The 15,548-nt window shown below is 35.5% G+C and overlaps 2 protein-coding genes across 3 annotated transcripts in view; one reads left to right on the top strand and one right to left on the bottom strand.

Moving 5' to 3' along the window:
* Window positions 1-6,846, top strand: part of LOC126975595 (inverted formin-2) — a 148,610-nt gene extending 141,764 nt beyond the window's left edge. For both annotated transcript variants that reach the window (XM_050823556.1, XM_050823555.1), the window contains 4 exons: window positions 56-197; window positions 2,631-2,755; window positions 3,638-3,745; window positions 4,142-6,846. In XM_050823556.1, the coding sequence (XP_050679513.1) occupies window positions 56-197; window positions 2,631-2,755; window positions 3,638-3,745; window positions 4,142-5,496 (1,730 nt within the window). In that variant the 3' untranslated portion in view covers window positions 5,497-6,846. The remainder of the gene's footprint in view (window positions 1-55; window positions 198-2,630; window positions 2,756-3,637; window positions 3,746-4,141) is intronic.
* LOC126975596 (uncharacterized) lies at window positions 5,779-13,452 on the bottom strand. Its single transcript, XM_050823558.1, has 6 exons — window positions 13,314-13,452; window positions 12,463-12,943; window positions 11,235-11,503; window positions 9,596-9,798; window positions 8,442-8,553; window positions 5,779-7,545 (listed from the first exon to the last, which is right to left on the bottom strand). Exons 1-6 carry the CDS (start codon window positions 13,389-13,391, stop codon window positions 7,429-7,431), a joined length of 1,260 nt encoding a protein of 419 aa, XP_050679515.1. The 5' UTR covers window positions 13,392-13,452; the 3' UTR covers window positions 5,779-7,428.
* Window positions 13,453-15,548: the final 2,096 nt, after the last annotated feature.

The following is a 15,548-nucleotide window of genomic DNA, read 5'->3' as shown; positions in this document are numbered from 1 at the left end:
GTATTAAGAAAAAGATGAAATTTAACGTCATAATTTTGTTTTTTAATGTCTTCAGATCGTTCGTGGTCGCGGCGAGGGGCGGTGCGGGCTAGACTCGACATCCCCGCAGCGGATCGCGAGCGAGCCGCGTCTCCCCGCAATACAGCACCCAACTCACCCCATCCTCCCGCACCACAAGACGACACTGTCAAACCCAGGTGAGTATACCACTCAGAAACATGTTGCCAGATTTTCGAAGTTAAGAAAATCCATTTCAAAATCTTTCACATCAAAAATGTTTAGCAATTATAATTTTAATACTGTAATTTTTACAAAAATATTAAATAAATAATTCGTGATGAGAAAAACATATGACAGTCACGGACGAGTAAAAAAATTAAGGACTCCGTGTCACCTTAAATAACAGTGAGGCACCAAAACAAGCCGGTAAACGTGTAAATACATAGCCCCACGCACACACATACACTTATACAAGCCGATCCGCCGCCATTATGAGATTTGCCATCGTCTGTGACAGATCAGTTTGCGTCGCAATAAAATATTTTAAAAATGCCGTCGTTCGTTGTGAAATAGTGTAAAAACAATACTATAAACGTATTTGTGGATATGTGATTATTTAAGGGAGAAAAAATTGTGTAACTGTTATACCCCGTAACCGCACACACACTAGCATACAGGTGCTTCACTTGCTAATATCACGGCGCGGAGTCCTTCCTTTTATTACTCGTCCGTGATGACAGTTAAGACAGTTGCACACCGTGAAATCAGTTGAGGAATCTCTCTAGTTTAGTGTGAAGTGATCTATATTAAAGATATATAATTCAGAGAATGACACTATCCGTTATTACGTCACAGAGGTAAATAAGACTTACTTATAAACACGCACGTTCTGTTAAAAAGTATTATTATATAGATATGCGCAACAACATATGATATTCACAATCAAAGTTATAATTCGTTTTTTTTTTTTAATTTATTTAATCATAAATATATTCACAGTTGGAACTTAAATTTTACATCTCGCCAAACTGTTGCAACTGTTTGTTGGCGAGTTTACGCTCTTAAACTATATTATACTATTGTGCATCTATAATAAATTATACCTAATTTGTTCGTTATATACACTTTTACTAATACACATATAATATATACACACATATCATTACTTATTTATCACTTCATAATATTCCTTAAAACATATTAAAATCTTACCTGTATACATATAACTAAACTATAATACTTTAAATATTAAGGCTTATGTGGAGACTTTAAGAAAGTGTTCTTTTAATTTTTTCTTAAGTACTACTTTACAGTCTTTTTTATCCTCTCTTAACCATTCTATACTATTAAAGTATTTTTCTTGGGCTAGCAGTGAATGTGTTATTACTTGATTGAAGTGTCAAAAATGACATTTTACTATAATGGCGTTGTAGTTGCTATTACAACTATATAATAAACAGCCACGTTCCAACGTGGAGCCCCCTCTCCTTCCCCGTCCACCCCCATATTGTTGCGTTAGTACGGTTTGCAGTTTGATTACCGTTTGTACATGTGATATTTTCGTGCTATCACTGCTGTGTTCTTGAAGTTTTCATTGTTACGTTTTGTCTTTTGTAGTTTCTGTTGTTGTCTATCGCTATGTATATCACCTACTGCCAGAAAAATAAATTCTTCACCCAACCCAGAAATTTTTTATTGATTTTTCATCATTATTTACATCAATCCATAATACTGAAAAAATAAATCGTTGTTTATTTATTAATAAACATATCCTAGTGTTGCGTGTGCGGCGATGTGACGTCATCGACGTCGTGTCCAGATCTTTCTGGATTATTCTTATGTGACCGGGTAGTATTTGTAGAACATATAGCACATATTATGAATTTATTTATTTATTTAATAGGGATATACAATTATAATCCTTATTCTAAATGTTATTAATAAGTACAATCTTAAATATAGAAAAAATTTGAGGCTAACTCAACTTGCATAATGAAATGGAAAACAATACAATACACTTAATTATCTATTAAAACGGCTTTACTACCGTTTTTGTCGGTGTCGGTACCAACTAGTTTCGGACCATTTGTAGGTCCTTCATCATGAGTGGGGTGGATTCGCGATAACGTCCCACCTCTTACTGCGGACTTAAACTCGTAGTGCGCGGCTGCACATGAAGGACCTCCGAATGGTCCGAAACTAGTCGGTACCGAAAGCCGTATTGATACGGCTTTACTACCGTTTTTGTCGGTTTTAGATAATTTAATAATGACTCACGAAAGTTTTAATAATTTAATACAATATATTTATTAAAAACTTACATTAATAAAAAATATTACAAAAAAAAAAAACTGAAAAGTAATGCAATTAAAATACAGAACTGTTAAATATATCAATGTGATAGTAAAAGTAAAATAAAACAAGAAGAAAAAAACAAATCCTGCATTACAATATTAGAAGTAAAAGAGGCATTTCTAGGCGGTGAACATTTTTTAAAATGATCGTTTAAAAGATGAAGCGGATTGTCTGAAAATTATTAATATGTATATCAAAAAATAACAATCTATTTAATAATGCACTGTTTATTAATTCGTTATTTTTTGAATATTAATGAAATTAATTGATGACAGAGAATGGCGACAAAAGATTGAGTGTTGGCTGCGAGCTAACAGTGAGGAAGAGAAACGGAACAGCGAGCTGCGGGAGAAAGCGAGACGGCTGCAGGCCAACCGGCGCTCCTTGGAAAACGACTCCGGTAACTTCTTACTTTTACCAGTCTCCTTTGCACTGGAAGCCGGCTAGATTATGGGTACCACAACGGCGCCTATTTCTGCCGTGAAGCAGTAATGTGTAACATTACTGTGTTTAAGTCTGAAGGGCGCCGTAGCTAGTGAAATTAATGGGCAAATGAAGTCTCTTTTGCCATCTAACATCTTATGTCTCTAAGTGACGAGCGCTATTGTAGTGCCGCTCTGAATTTTTGGGTTTTACAAGAATTCTGAGCGGCACTGCATTGTAATGGGTAGGGCTTATCAATTACCAACAGCTGAACAGCCTGCTCGTCTCGTCCCTTGTTTTCATTAAAAAAAACTCTGTCTATATATAATAACAGGCACATGAGACTATTTACCATAGATAATTTATACATCTACATAGATACTCTTGCTACAAGACAACCGATTAAAACAGGCAGGTTTATTTCATTTGTGTGCGTGAAAAGCTTTACACTCGCGATCTGTATATCATTTAGTGTCAGTGTGCATGCATTGCTCAAAATAAAGTTTTCACAGCTGTCACAGTTAGCTGTTACTTAGTCATATAAATGATCTAAGCAATCTGATCTTTAAGTCAATGTTACTGGGGTAAACACCTGCTGTTATATCTTATATTAAAACAACTTTTAATATATTTTTTATTTTTTTCCCCAATAAACAATCTCACTCATCCAGACATAAAATTAAAAAATCGAGATTTTTTTCCATTTATGATAAAAACCCGTCTTACCATTTTACCCTTAATCTACCCTTAGGCTGGTATGTAATTTCAGTTACTAAGTAGAGTTTTTACTGAACTAAGAAAGATTCCGTTAGCATTATTCTTACCGGCTCTGTTATAAAATTGTGTCGGTTTTTTTCAGAGAGTGATCGAAGTGCCTGCCTGGATACGTTGCCAGAAACCAAGGCGGAATGGCGACCCGCGGTGCCACGGGACACCGAATTGGTGGACACGCTCGCCGCTGTTGAGGGTTGGTGAACTCTGACTAACTAACTCATCCCAGACACAGTGTTGTACTTTCATTTATAGTAATTTATACCTATAATAAATCATAGAGATAGTATTGTAAAATAGACGAGAGGTTTACAGATATGATAACTTGACGACCCATATAGCTCAGTGTTTAGAGACCCTGCCCACTGGACACCACCACACTAGAGGTCTCACGTTCAAATTCTGGTATTTGCATATAATATGATGAATATGGATGTTCGTTTCCGAGTCATATATATGTATATATAGACATTTATCTGTGTAGATAAATGTGTTAAATTGTATAAGTAATGACATCAAAATTAATTAATTTTATCTCAGTCGTGCACCCACTATTCAAAATAGTACTTATTATTTTTTCTGTTTATTACAGATGTGCAACCACCAAAAGACAACAGAGTGTTAAGGAGAAGATCAGAAGAGAATGAAGAGATGAGGCGGCTCAGACGACAGAGGTCACGACAGCAAATCGAATCTCCACAACCGCTTGTGTCCATATCAGAGGAAGATAAACGAAAACTTCCTGACATTACTGTCACTGGTGAAAAAGATAAGAGCAGTAGAGTCGAAATTGATTCAGATAATATTGAAACACCACCGGCTCAACGAAAACTGTTCAACCCGCCACCAGAAAGAGAACCGTGTCGAAGACTTCAATCTAACTCAAACGACAGAGACGCCAACATGAGAGACTTGTGCCAAGAAATATTAGGCGATGGACAATTCGATAGGTTCTCAGCAACTAGAAGAACTAGGCGATATAAACGTAGTACTGAAGCCTCCTCACCCGAAGAAGAAAAGAAAGATGTGACACCTGAACTAGTTGCAGAAACTCAAGTGCTGCGACCATCAAAGTTAGAAGTGCAAGCATCTTATACTGTTGAGAAGCCAAAAGAGACAGTAGCCAAACCGATCGAAGTCAAGGATGAGAAGGAGAATAGACTTAAACGCTGGCAGGACAGATTGAAAAACCAAAGTACAGAAAAGCCCAAAGATAAGCCGTATAATAGAATGAGAAGGCAGACATCTATAAACCAAGAAGATGTCCAAAAAGCGATACGGGAACTCAAGTCTCCGACGGAACCACCGACAGGAGTCTGGTCTAGAAGTGCGTACAGAAAGTCTATGAGTGCAAAGGTTGATAAACCATCGAAAGACACGACAGATAGGACCACTTCTCCACGAATACCGAAAGTTAAAAGCGAGCATGAGTTGAATGATGAAGGTTTTGAAGAGACGCAGAGTCTTAACTCAGAAAGTGCGTCACAAGGTGCTTCATCTGGCTGTAACGTCGACTGTGAGTCGCCAACGCCTAAAAAACCTGATATCCCAAAGAAAATTACAACCAAAGATTCGAAAACTCCGCCGCGAACACCGCTAGATCCCAAGCGAACGTTCTCGAACCGAGCCAGTTCTTTACGAGTTGAGAGATCCATTTCTAGAGCGTCACTACGAAGCTCTCGAAGTTCTCTGAATAGTTCCGCTTCCGTAGCTACTGTCAAACGAGCGCCAGTGACTCCAAAACCAGCTCCGAAACCGGTCCCAAAAGTCGTTGCTAGGATGCCAGCCTCAAGATCCTCATCAAGTGGAAGTTCAGTCGCTTCCAGGCCTCCACTAAAGACGAATAGGCCATCGAACTTTATGAAGCCAACTCAAGCTTCAAAGGGCCGGCTCTCCATTTCCGGGCCTACACCGACGCCGATACCGACTGTCAAAAACGTCAAATGAATTTGACATTGACATGCGACGTACTCAGATATTTTTCAAGTTCCGCACGGAACAGATAAAAAATATCTTTGCTTGTGCATCGAAATCGTGGCCATACAAGGCATTATTAGTATTAATTGTTAACATTTATTATTGGAAGCTTCAGATAGGTTCCAGGCGCTTAGAATCTCATCGAATATCTGAAGATTTCAATGACTGATATATTTTACTAAGATCTGTTTTATTAAGTCATCCCCGTACGTAACCCTAACATTCTATAGAATTAAAAATAATACAAATATATATTTTTTAATTTTGTATTTACTATACCATTATAATTGTACGGGTATCTTATAAGTAGATTAAATTGTACCAGTGATTATATTTAGACGGTTATTAATTCAAGTCGATTTTTTATTTAAAACTTGACTTCCGTCCGAGGCAAACAATTGTAACAACACAGGATTATTTTTATCTTAACTAAAACCAGTAAAAAAGATTTATAATTGCAATAACTATAAATTTATTTAAACAAATTTAAATTGAAATATTTAAAAATATCCTTTAAATATTTTTCTTTGACTGAGATATGTTTCGAACAATAAACTATTGTTTCTTTTTTATTCGGTGGCATTCATTTGTAAATTTGAGAAAATAATTAAAAAATGTCAATAAATTATGTCAGTGAATAAAAAAAAAATTATAAAGTAATCTTTATAATCATTTCATATAATTTAAATTATCATACAAATAACAAAATTACAGTGTCTTAAAGATAAAAGTAAGCCTGTAGATATTATCATTAATAAATAACTCTAGATCTGACTAAAACCTTTTATTACTATATATTATTTATTAAGATAAATGGCGCTATTGTATATAATATATAAATTTTTAATAAAGTAATAATTATATTACATATTTTAAATAGACATATTATGTTTTACTGTGACTTTTTAGATTGTGTTTTGTGATTATAATAAACAATTCATAGTACTTTATAATATTGTGGCCAGAACAAACAGTTTTTCAAAAAATAATAAAATTGTAGTCACAGTAAGATTTAAATTTTAGTATCATTAACATGGATTACAAGAACGCGTGGAGAGCGTTTTTGTTGCGGGGGGTTGAGGTAAGCTTCGCCGGCTTTGATTGGTCGACAGTTGAGTGACGTTTGGCAACTAATTCACAATTCGTGCGTTGAGCAACACAGATAATGCATATGTTTGATATGAGTGCATACGCGCTCTCCACTGCTTTCTTGAACTCTATGGTCATTAATAACACGGTTCTGTAATTGTAAGATTAACACACATTTTTTATTATTATTGTATTACTAAACGAAATACAATAATCTTATACCACCAACAATGGCTTTTATTACTGAAACATTAAAAAATAAGGTTTCCTTTCTCACCACAGAAAACCTATAAATTCTTTCTACAAACATTTGTAACTGTAAGCTAGTAACAGCTTTAACCAGTGACAGTCGTTTTGACAAATTAAAATGATGGTATGGTATAACATTATGTCAATGTCAAAAAAAAAATGCCCAAATGGGACATTTTTACACTATGGGAAGCTAAGAAGAGCACATATCCACCTTCAATCCCCAACCCCAGGACCATCACAACGGTCCTAGGCTGGTCTGCTAATTCAAAAGAGGATGGAAGGCGGTGATCACAAAACACCATGAGGACAAACGTATATATATTCCATAAAAAAAACTGGGACAGACTAGGTTCAAATGCCACATTTACTCAACCTTGTCACTTGAAAATGTTTTTGTGGTTTGGTACAATATTCCAAGGCCTATTCAATCACATTTTTTTCGTTCATCCTTTAGGACGAAAAGTTATAAATACTTGGTAAAAAAGGGTAAAACTGATCGGATAAATCACAAAACAATCATGAATAGTATATAGTGTATGTGTGTAAAACATCTATCAATCTTCATAACAGTTCGGCGTCAACCAATTCAACGACAATGTCGGTCATTTTCCGGCGGCAGTTTGCATTCGACGTCCACACCGGTTTCACCTCCTCGTGGGTTTGCGTCACTTCACTCTCCTGAAAATTAAAATACTATGGTACTAAAAATAGAACGAGTTTACTTTTGAGTTAATCTCAGCTCGTAACTTCGTCTGTGTAGACTTCAAAACTGGGTCCACGACCCAAACTTTATCCTATTAGCCAGATCTCCGATTTCTTATTAAAGTCACTCATTCGCGATTTTTTTTTATTCTTATGTACATGAAGATTATTCAAACAGTTTCTCAGATAGATAAGGAATAGGTAATAAGAAATACATAAAATTTTCAGTCAGCATAAAACAATTTTTTACAATGTTAAAACTACAGACCAAAACCCTTAGTTTGATATAATACCTACAATTTTGTACCTACCTTCTTATTTTAATCTGACTTGGAACACAAAATTTTCGCAGATTATTAACAATATTGCTCAAATAATAAAACTTTCAGTATTAATTAAAATATGTAATCGACAACTTAGCTCGTTGATCGGTTTGAATAAGTGTTTACTTTTCAAGCCGATCGGGGTGTGACCGGGGCGATACGAAACCAAAACATCAAGCAACGCAAGAATTCCTTCTTCAGTCATAGACAATAATTATCAAACACGACAATTTATCCCAAAAAGTTATCATTATTTATAATAATCATGTTTAAGTCTCAAATGTGCTTAAATATATCCTGAATATACAATTTTCATTGGTATTTCACCTTTATCCATTATATTGACCGTTAATTAAACGCAAAAATAATTCAGGCAAGTATTAGTAAAAACTGACAAATTTGCTCTGAAATTTTTTTATCACTAGTTTCGAGCCATTCCAACTGCACGTTCCGAAGCGAAGTTACTACGCCAGAATCTTGGGGCCCAATTACTTCTACACTACCTTAAAATTCTTTCTTCTATTAAGGCACTAAATAAGACTATCGTACCTTACTCTGGTAGAGATTGGGTGCCTCATCACTGTCACATGTCATAATTGGGTACATGTCAAGCGCTATGCCCAGACCGAAGCGGCTACATTGGCGAAATTCTTTTGTTATCCTAGAAACAAATAGAAGTGATAAAAAAATGTTCGTTGCTTCTACATACCATGCCATATAGGAACTGCGAGACTCATACAATCTTAAAACTTCAGATTTTTAATTTTGAAGTAAACACTTTAGACTGTCTAAGCACTTTATTTCGTATGACTTTGACTTATGTATTTAAATAAGACTGACCTGATATTGTAGTAGGCGAACATTGAAAAGAAGAAGAGATAGAATTACAAAGAAATAGATATATAGTCATATATTTATTATGGATGTCTGGGAGGTGAAAATTTTCAATAGTATATTTTCCCCAAACATTCTGCTGTTCGGAATTATAAAGGATTAATTTAATACAAAGATAACTAAGATAATATCGGAACTGAAAACTCTTATCTATGCATTCTCAGTTCTCAAAGAAGTTTTTGTAGTGGCTGAGACGTGCAACGTGGTCCCAACGCTATAACCATCATAATATCTATAGAATGTACAAAATAGCGGATTCTAAAGTCTCAGTTATTTATTGTAACAGTATTTACGGTGAAACAATGTTCACGTGTCAATTAATATAATGGTTCCTTCTTCGATTAAGGATTGGTCTCCGCTGCGCTTCAACTAGATACCGAACTACCTAAGAACAATATCTTCTTTATTGCGGTAATTTTTATATTCAAGTGTGTATTGGCTATTTTTGTGCTTGTGTGCATGGCATCTTGACACTTAATGGCATCTTTCAAATTTTATAACTTAAATACGGTTCGTGTTATTTAACGTTAAAATTATTAAAATACAAAATACTTACTGATGATATGTGATCCCAGTTTCTTTCTTATTAGTTGTAATATTGCTTTTACTAAGTTTTACTACGCAACCCGGCACTTTAGTTTCAATTATTAGCAAAGTTTAACAGAACATGTGGCACGTCAACGTCACACATTGTTCGAGACTGTCACTAACACACTTGGGCGTAGTGTTAGTTGCCGCACTTTGCGACTACGCCTGCGGTATCTAATTGGAGCGCATCGGAAACCTATCCATAATCTAAGGGTACTTACATATCGTAAAACGTATTCCTGTCTATACCGTACACCCCGTCACACATTTCAGTCACTCTTCGGTGGAGTACGTCAGTGTAGTATTCTATCAGAGAACTCATATGCGCAGCCCTTTGCTGTTTGTCTAGACAAAGGTAGACGATATACGCCAAGTCAAGGGTGGGAGACGCGTACCGTGCCAGCTGGAAGTCTACAATAAACATCTGCAATTTGAAAATACAATGTAATTAACGAATTTGCTAATCACAATACAATCCATATTAAATATAAAATCAAATCGTTTGTGAAGTCTTGTTGGAGGTTCCTTTGCACCGGATACCGGCTAGATTATGGGTACCACAACGGCGCCTTTTCCGGTCGTGAAGCAGTAATGTGTAAATATTACTGTGTTTCGGTCTGAAGGGCTCCGTAGCCAGTGAAATTACTGGGCAAATGAGACTTGACAACTTATGTCTCAAGGTGACGAGCGCAGTTTTAGTGCCGCTCAAAAATTTTGTGTTTTTCAATAATCCTGAGCGGCACTGCATTGTAATGGGCATAGCATATCAATTACCATCAGCTGAACGTTCTGCCCGTCTCGTCCCTTATTTGCATAAAAAAAAGAAGTTTAGGACGCAACAAAACAACTTCATACGTCTTGTGTTACCATAACGATGGCAGCATTGTGGTAAATGAGCAGCAGTCATTTTTTAAACTTAATAGTTATAATTATATCTAAGCGTATATAACTTAATAGTTTACTTAATCTATATACTTATATAAAAGAGAATGTATGTTTGTATGTTCCCTAATAACTCTTAAACTATTCGACCAATCTCAATGAAATCTTTTGTAATAGATTCGTTGAAGCTCAAGGAAGGTTTACATATATAGTTTGTCGTGCCACGATCCCACCCACGCATTTACCATATCTCTCGAACCGTTTATTGACAGAACAACGTCTGTCAGGTCAGCTTACTAGCTGCGTAGTTATTATTATATATAATTTAAGTGCGTTTTCAATGCGCATCCAATGACATCTTGGTATAAACAAAGTCAGTAAAAAATTGACTAGCAATGTTCTGTTTATGCGTTATTAAGTTATAACACATAAACAGTCGCTAGTCAGTGAAAAAGTTTGGTTGTACATGGACCATCAAAAAAGTACCGAAAAAGTGTCAAAGTGATGAGAATGTTATAAGGCAAATACCACTAATATTCCTACACTATATAGCTATAGACTCCCAACGACAAACATAAGTGATGTATCTTCTCAATACCAATATACCCTCAAAGTTTAGCCGTTCGTATGTATTCAGTTATATATTTATATATAATCTATTATTTAGATGATATTAAAAAGGTATACCTCCAACATTTTCTGATAAAAAATATATATATACCAAAATATTTTATGGTTAATTCAACACATTATTCGTCCAGCAATTGTATAATAGTTCCCTTGATTACAATTTCTAAATACAGAAATAGTTCCCTTAATTACAAATTACGATACAACGGTGGCTATAAACTTAATTATACTTGTAATAAAAGTCAATCTCAATATCATCAATAAAATTACGTACATAGGTACGTATAGACTTAAAAGCTGATTCGTCTGATTTTGATTTCTAAGTATGACAATTATGTAAAGACATACCTCTGCAATATCTTCATTCACGTATCGAAATAGAAAATTATTAGTCCAACAATCGCCGTGACAGATAACCGCCAGCGGTTCCTTTGGCGATACCATCTCCACCATGGTTTGAAAGAAGGTGTCCTCACTACAGAAGCTCTCGAACTTATCTAAATATTTCTTCTTTTCTGCACAGTCCGCTAGTTCCTGTTCAACCATCGAGATCGCATTCCTTGCAGCTTCTATGTAGTAACTTTTATAATAATTCTCGTTTTCAACCAAGAAGAAAACTGAAATCAAATTCCAATATGAAGAAATAAGTTCCAATAAATTATTTATGATAGTAATTTCAAAAACGCAATAGTTGAGCTATGACACAACCTAGTACAAAAATAGCAGAAGCGAGATTTGTACTTAAGGGCTGACAAACGTTCTCCGGTCAGTAAGGACTTTCCACATTTCCACGAGTCCAGGCTAATAACCAATACGATAAGTAACGATAGGTAGTGGGAAATTAAGGGACCATATAATATGTCATAAGGGTAAGTAAGTATACCCAATTCCTATCGCGAATAGGTTGAGAAACCCTGCCCCATCCTGAGTGGGTGCTGTGCGCTCCAAACAAAACGGAGGCAAAATTTGAAACACCTTAGAATTCCTATAGGAATTTGTTCATTAGGATGTTTTAATTAAGGATATAAACAACTTTTTAACCAGGAGGACTTCTTTGCACAAGTGTCGGCGGGGTGGGAAACAGCGCCGCCTTTTTCTGGTTTGAAGCAGTAATGTGCAAGCATTATTGTGCTTCGGTTTCAAGGTTTGAGATGGCATTCAGAATTTTGAAATGTTCAAGAACCATGATCGGCAGTGCATTGGTTACGACATATCACTTACCAACAGGTGATCGGTCTTGCTCGTCTTAACACTTTTCATATAAACACTTCAAGGGATTTGGCAGTTAGGAGGGCGCCCCTCCTAAAAGTACGGATAGCAAGAGAGCCGAAGAAGGACGTAGTGTGTAATAATGGGAAAAGGACTTAGTGTCTGGCATTCGAGAATGTAATGTGAAGCGGCCACCATCTCCTCATAATATTCACAATATTATTTCCGTTGTTACGTAACGTGTTACAAAATCACAAAAGTCGTGGCGTTATGCGATGCAACCCTGAAGAAATAGCGCTGCGTTTTATATGCTGCGAAGCATAAAATAGAATGTTTTATGTGTCTGTAATTATAATCTCTTCCATACCTTCAGAAATCCCATCTTGAACATTCAGTAACTCGTGGAAACCCTCTGGGTCATAGCTCTTCATTGCTAAAGACAATGCATGAAACTGTGCCAGATTTTTTAATACCACATAACACTGTTCAATCGTCAAACCTTGCCTCCTATCCGGCATTACGAACCCTTGTTCCTTTAAATCTTTAAGGATGACGAGATCATTTTGTGCCAAATAACATGTTGGTATTGATCTAAATGGGTGAGCTAAATTCCAATGATCTTGAAATGACGATAATTTTGGCCAGATTTTTTTGTAAAATGCTACTTCGTTGCAAAATAACTCGTCGCTTTTAAATGCTTCTCTTCGAAGAATGCTTTCAGGGAGGCATTTATATATGATAGATCCAGTCCAGGGTTCCATTCCTTCAAAAGATTTTTGAACACCTTTCAAGGTTATGCGATATACCATTGAGGTGTAGTTATCTCCACGCTTCGATCCTGGTGCACCCTGAAAGAATACCTCATCAAATGCTGAAATTGTATTAGAATCTAAATAGCAAGTACGAATGCAATGCATTTGTTTCAGAAGTGGAATCTCGATGTGGGATGTGCTAGGGATTGTGTCTCGGTCCACTATGTTATGACATAACATAACGTAATTCGTATATAATAATTTTGGTTGTATTTATGATGTAAGATATAATAAATAATTACAAATATGTAGTAGTTTGATAGTGGTTTTCTAGTGTCAAAAATAATTGTACAGGAATTAATTTTAAGAAAATATTTTAATTAATGACTTAGAAAGTATATCTGGGTGGCCAATTTCTACAATATTTGAAGCGGAACCGGATATAATGGAAAAAATTTAAACTTGCCTCAAAATCTTCAATAGTAACATCAGGATAATCATTTTTCAACAGATCTTGTAGGAACTCTAGAGTTATCGTCGTCATGATGAAGCTGTGACCACCAAATAGAAACTGTTGTGTGAACAGGAGCAGCAAAGTTATATTTTGATAATATGCACTGTCAAATGACACTGATGGTTATGGTGACCATACATTTTGTTCTATCTACCTTTTAAATAATGGTTTCTGTATAGATACAGAAATATAGATATCCACCGAACAATTTCTGCCGTGAAGCAGTAATGTGTAAGCATTACTGTGTTTCGGTCTGAAGGGCACCGTAGCTAGTGAAATTACTGGGCAAATGAGACTTAACATCTTAGTCTCAAGGTGCCGAGCGCAATTGTGGTGCCGCTCAGAATTTTTGAGTTTTTCAAGAAATCTGAGCGGCACTGCATTGTAATGGGCAGGGCGTATCAATTACCATCAGCTGAACGTCCTGCTCGTCTCGTCCCTTATTATCATAAAAAAAAACATTTAAGCTTAAGCGGTAAAAAAATTAGGTATCCACGCTTCTACCTAAAATACTTTTGTTTTATGAATTACTTGGGTGATCACTACGTTGGTCGTTGAATCGTTTGTTGAATAAAGGCCTCCTATCTCATTTATGAAGGTTTGTTACGAAACAATAATACTATCGAAATCTTATTGCACAACCATGGAATTTCTATATAAATTCGAAATTTCCACACCAAGACATACTTACCTACCCTTAAGTAATTTCTGACATTTTTCTGTTTGGCCTGTTTTTGCCTTTAAAACTTTGCGAGTTGGTTTAAGTGGTTACCACAATAGACTGAAGATAATAAATTATATGATTACAGGAAAGGCTGTTTTGGAATATATTATGTACTTACCTTGTAGCGGGCGAGTGATAGATGGTATGAAAGCTATAATCATAATATGTAGGTGCTATACCTAAAATATAATTTTAATTTAAGGTACGTATAACTTAAATTTATTATTCATTTAATGCTGTAAGTAAATATTGTTTAAAATTGTCGTGAGTTCATTATTATAAAATTTGGTAGTAAATATATGGATTGATTTTAGTTATTAATTTCCTTAAAATTAAAAAACACAAATTTTGTGAGCACATACTTTCAATTTTAAGACAGCAAATGACAAGCTTATGGTAACCCTACATAAGGTAGGGGCATCATTGAATTGCAACAGGCTGGAGGGTCGTGTAGATTGAATAATAAGTCGGAAGTTGTCAAATCGATACACAGCTTAACTATAATATTACCTATGTAATAATTTCATTATTTTCTGCATATACTTCATTAATTACTATAAATACATTATATTTTTGGTTCTACTTTTTACGGCTTGGTCCGTTTTGAGTTCATAATGTACCCTATCCCTGCACTAATTTTCGGATTAACCCATTTCTTTCGGTGCTGGTTTTTGTTAAAGCCCGAATAGTTTATAGATAAAATTTGAGGGCAGAGTTAATTAACCCACATTAATCTTTTCGAAATTAAATCGAATTTTTTAATTTTTGTGGGTAAATTTTCTTTCAGGTTCGAAGCAATATAGCCAATGACTGTTTTCCGTTATATATTTTTAAGTGAATACTTCTTTAGCGACGTTGAGCACTTTTCTTGGGAAGGGTATGTTATGTAAATGTTAATTTATTCACGTCAGGACACGTGACCTGATTGAAAATTCGTAATACAGTCGTTGAATGGATGATGGAAGTTGATTTTTTTTATGGAATAGGAGGACAAACGAGCGTACGGGTTATCTGGTGTTAAGTGATCACCGCCGCCCACATTCTCTGGCAACACCAGAGCGTTGCCGGCCTTTAAGGAAGGTGTACGCGCTTTTTTTGAAGGTACCCATGTCGTATCGTCCCGGAAACACCGCACAAGGAAGCTCATTCCACAGCTTTGTAGTACGAGGGAGAAAACTTCTTGAAAACCGCACTGTGGAGGACCGCCACACATCCACATGATTTTTCTGAGAGGTAAACTTATTAATGTAAAATAATTGCAATAGTTCTGAAGTGTTTTTTATTAAAATAAATTGTCATTTTTGTGTACCATAGCGCTATAAATTAATATTGTATTTACCCACATAAATGCTAGTACTATTATACTGATAAATAAAGCAATTTATGCGAAATTATTCCCAACCAAACTAAGAAATACACTACGTTAATGTTCAAGTTTTCACTTCAGCCGGCACTCCCGAAAT

This window comes from Leptidea sinapis, chromosome 36 (assembly GCF_905404315.1).
Source record: "Leptidea sinapis chromosome 36, ilLepSina1.1, whole genome shotgun sequence".
Classification (NCBI taxonomy): Eukaryota; Metazoa; Arthropoda; class Insecta; order Lepidoptera; family Pieridae; genus Leptidea; species Leptidea sinapis.
This window is presented reverse-complemented; position numbering and strand designations above follow the sequence as displayed.

Bases quoted from the DNA above. Each gene is read 5' to 3' on its own strand.
- LOC126975596 (XM_050823558.1), bottom strand. From the start codon at position 13,391: ATGACGACGATAACTCTAGAGTTCCTACAAGATCTGTTGAAAAATGAT. The intron at 12,944-13,313 runs GCAAGTTTAAAT...GTATTCTTTCAG, and splicing joins TTACTATTGAAGATTTTGAG to GGTGCACCAGGATCGAAGCG. The intron at 8,554-9,595 runs GTAAGTACCCTT...ATTTGTTTCTAG, and splicing joins AGGAATACGTTTTACGATAT to GATAACAAAAGAATTTCGCC.